This window comes from Vombatus ursinus, unplaced genomic scaffold (genome assembly GCF_900497805.2).
Source record: "Vombatus ursinus unplaced genomic scaffold, bare-nosed wombat genome assembly UNPS02014945.1, whole genome shotgun sequence".
Lineage (NCBI taxonomy): Eukaryota > Metazoa > Chordata > Mammalia > Diprotodontia > Vombatidae > Vombatus > Vombatus ursinus.
In genome coordinates, this window is record NW_020954723.1 from 20317304 (window position 1) to 20319280 (window position 1977).

General features: G+C 45.1%; 1 protein-coding gene across 7 annotated transcripts in view; it reads right to left on the minus strand.

Moving 5' to 3' along the window:
- ADCK1 (aarF domain containing kinase 1) overlaps window positions 1-1977 on the minus strand; it is a 209011-nt gene that overhangs the window by 114490 nt on the left and 92544 nt on the right. The window contains exon 1 of one of the 7 annotated variants that reach the window (XM_027844716.1): window positions 997-1018. The exons of the other annotated variants lie outside the window; for them this stretch is intronic. Coding sequence (XP_027700517.1) covers window positions 997-1005 — 9 coding nt within the window. The 5' untranslated portion in view covers window positions 1006-1018. Of the gene's footprint in view, window positions 1-996; window positions 1019-1977 lie in introns of those variants that run through there. 7 annotated transcript variants of the gene reach the window in all.

Consider the following 1977-nt stretch of genomic DNA (forward strand, 5'->3'; position numbering starts at 1 on the left):
TTGGGGAAAAATAAAATACTAAACACACACACACACACACACACACACACACACACACACAAAGAATCCCTTGCTTCCTTCCAAGCTCAGCTTAATGCCAATTCCTAAATGAGACCCTTCCTGATCCTCCCAGCGCCTCTCTCCCACCATGTTGGATCTATTATATGGGTACAGTTGTTTCCCTAGACAGAATGTCCGTTCCCTGAGGATAAAGATTGCTTTGTTTTTGTCTTTGTATACCCAGCACCTAACACAGTGCCTGGCACCTAGTAGGTATCTAATAAATGCTTGGTGTTGTAGCATCATCCCAAGCCAACTGAGTTTCTCAACAAAGAGGGAAGGAATATAATTCCTTCTCTATTCAGTTGAGAGAAGAAAGAGAAAACACACTATTCACACATGCACCTGGCCAGTTTATCACAGCACAGAAAGTTCAGGCCATTATGGGTAAATAGCTTTTATGCAGCTCAGATAATTGTCCTCAACACTGCGGCACCAGCAGAGGAGAAATGTGCCATTACCAGTCCACAGGAAAAGGAAAGATACAGGGAAAGGGCCTGAAGAGGCCCCTGCAAGGCATCAATTTCAGAAGAAGCAACCCTGGTTTCTTCCAGGAGGAAGGTTAGCATGTGGTCCTGCAAAGGGACACAGAGCCTGCTCAGCAGAACCAAGTAACTCCCAAGGGAAACAGATTTCCCCAGCTGTTTGGAGGCCTTTTTGGTATCTCCTGGGCTGCCTCCAGGAGCCAGACTGTCATGTGAAAGTGAGACATGCTCCCTGTCCTCTAGCTGGGGAGACAAGGCTAACACATGCGAACAATATGAGGCAGTATATAATTAAGTGCTAAACTGTATAGGCAGTAGCTATGGGAGGAGCTCAAGGAAAGGGAAGATAAGCAATGTGGTATAGAGGCGAGGACACCAGACTCAGAGTCTGCAGACCTGCATTCTCATTGCAAGAATGAAATCCTTACCATCATCAGTCTCAAAGCCCCACCTTTCTCATCGGTCAAATGAGGACTAGATTAGCTCCAAGGTCTCTTCCAAATCAAGCACTCCATGAGATGTAATTTTTATCAGGGAAGGCTGGTATACATAGTCAAAAAAGGCATCACAAGAAGGTGGGACTTGAGCTAGACCTTAGAGAATGGGTAGGAAAATGCCAGAATGTTAGGGATGAGGGGGAATCTCCACTTCAGCCCCTTTATTTTAGAGCTGTGGAAACAAAGTGAAGAAAGAATCAATGTGGCCTAGTAGATAGAGAGCCCAGCCTCAGAGTCAGGAAGGCCTGGGTTCAGTTCCTGCCTTAGACACATATTAACTGCGTGACAACTTACCTCTCCAAGTCACCTAACTTGCCCCCAAGCACCCCCAAGGAGACTTCTCTAAGCTGCACTGTGACTGTATAAGTTACAGAGACCGTGCACTGCTAGAGGAAATACCTTCCTAGGAGTACATAACACTGATGAAATCAAAAGCACATTCAAAAGCAGAGAAAAAGAAAAAAAGACGAAGTAACTGGCCCGAGGGGAACGACATGACTGAAGGTCAAAAAGGAACATGTGACTGAAGGGGAAATAAGGGCAGGTGAGGAGGCAAAACTACTCTGCCCATCTTCTTAGGAAGGCCTCACCTTAGGCATTTGTCTCTGCTACTCACGGCTCTCAAGGGAGTCACTGTCAAAACCCTCTAGAGTCCTACAAGCTAGAGGGAAAAAAAGAGGTTAAGACCAGAACTGACCTCTGCTCCCCTCCCGTTCTTACCACAGGCCAGTTCCTGAGTGGGACTGACTGTTAAGACAAGGTAATAATGGTCTCTGAAACACAGAAACCCTCTCTGATCACATTCCCCTAAGACACTAAGTTGTGTCTGACTTACATGTTGCTTAGAATATCAGCTACCAGGATAGGGACCTTTGAAAATAAATAAATTGTATTGAATTTTATTCACAGCTTATACAAAAATAAAAGAAGACATT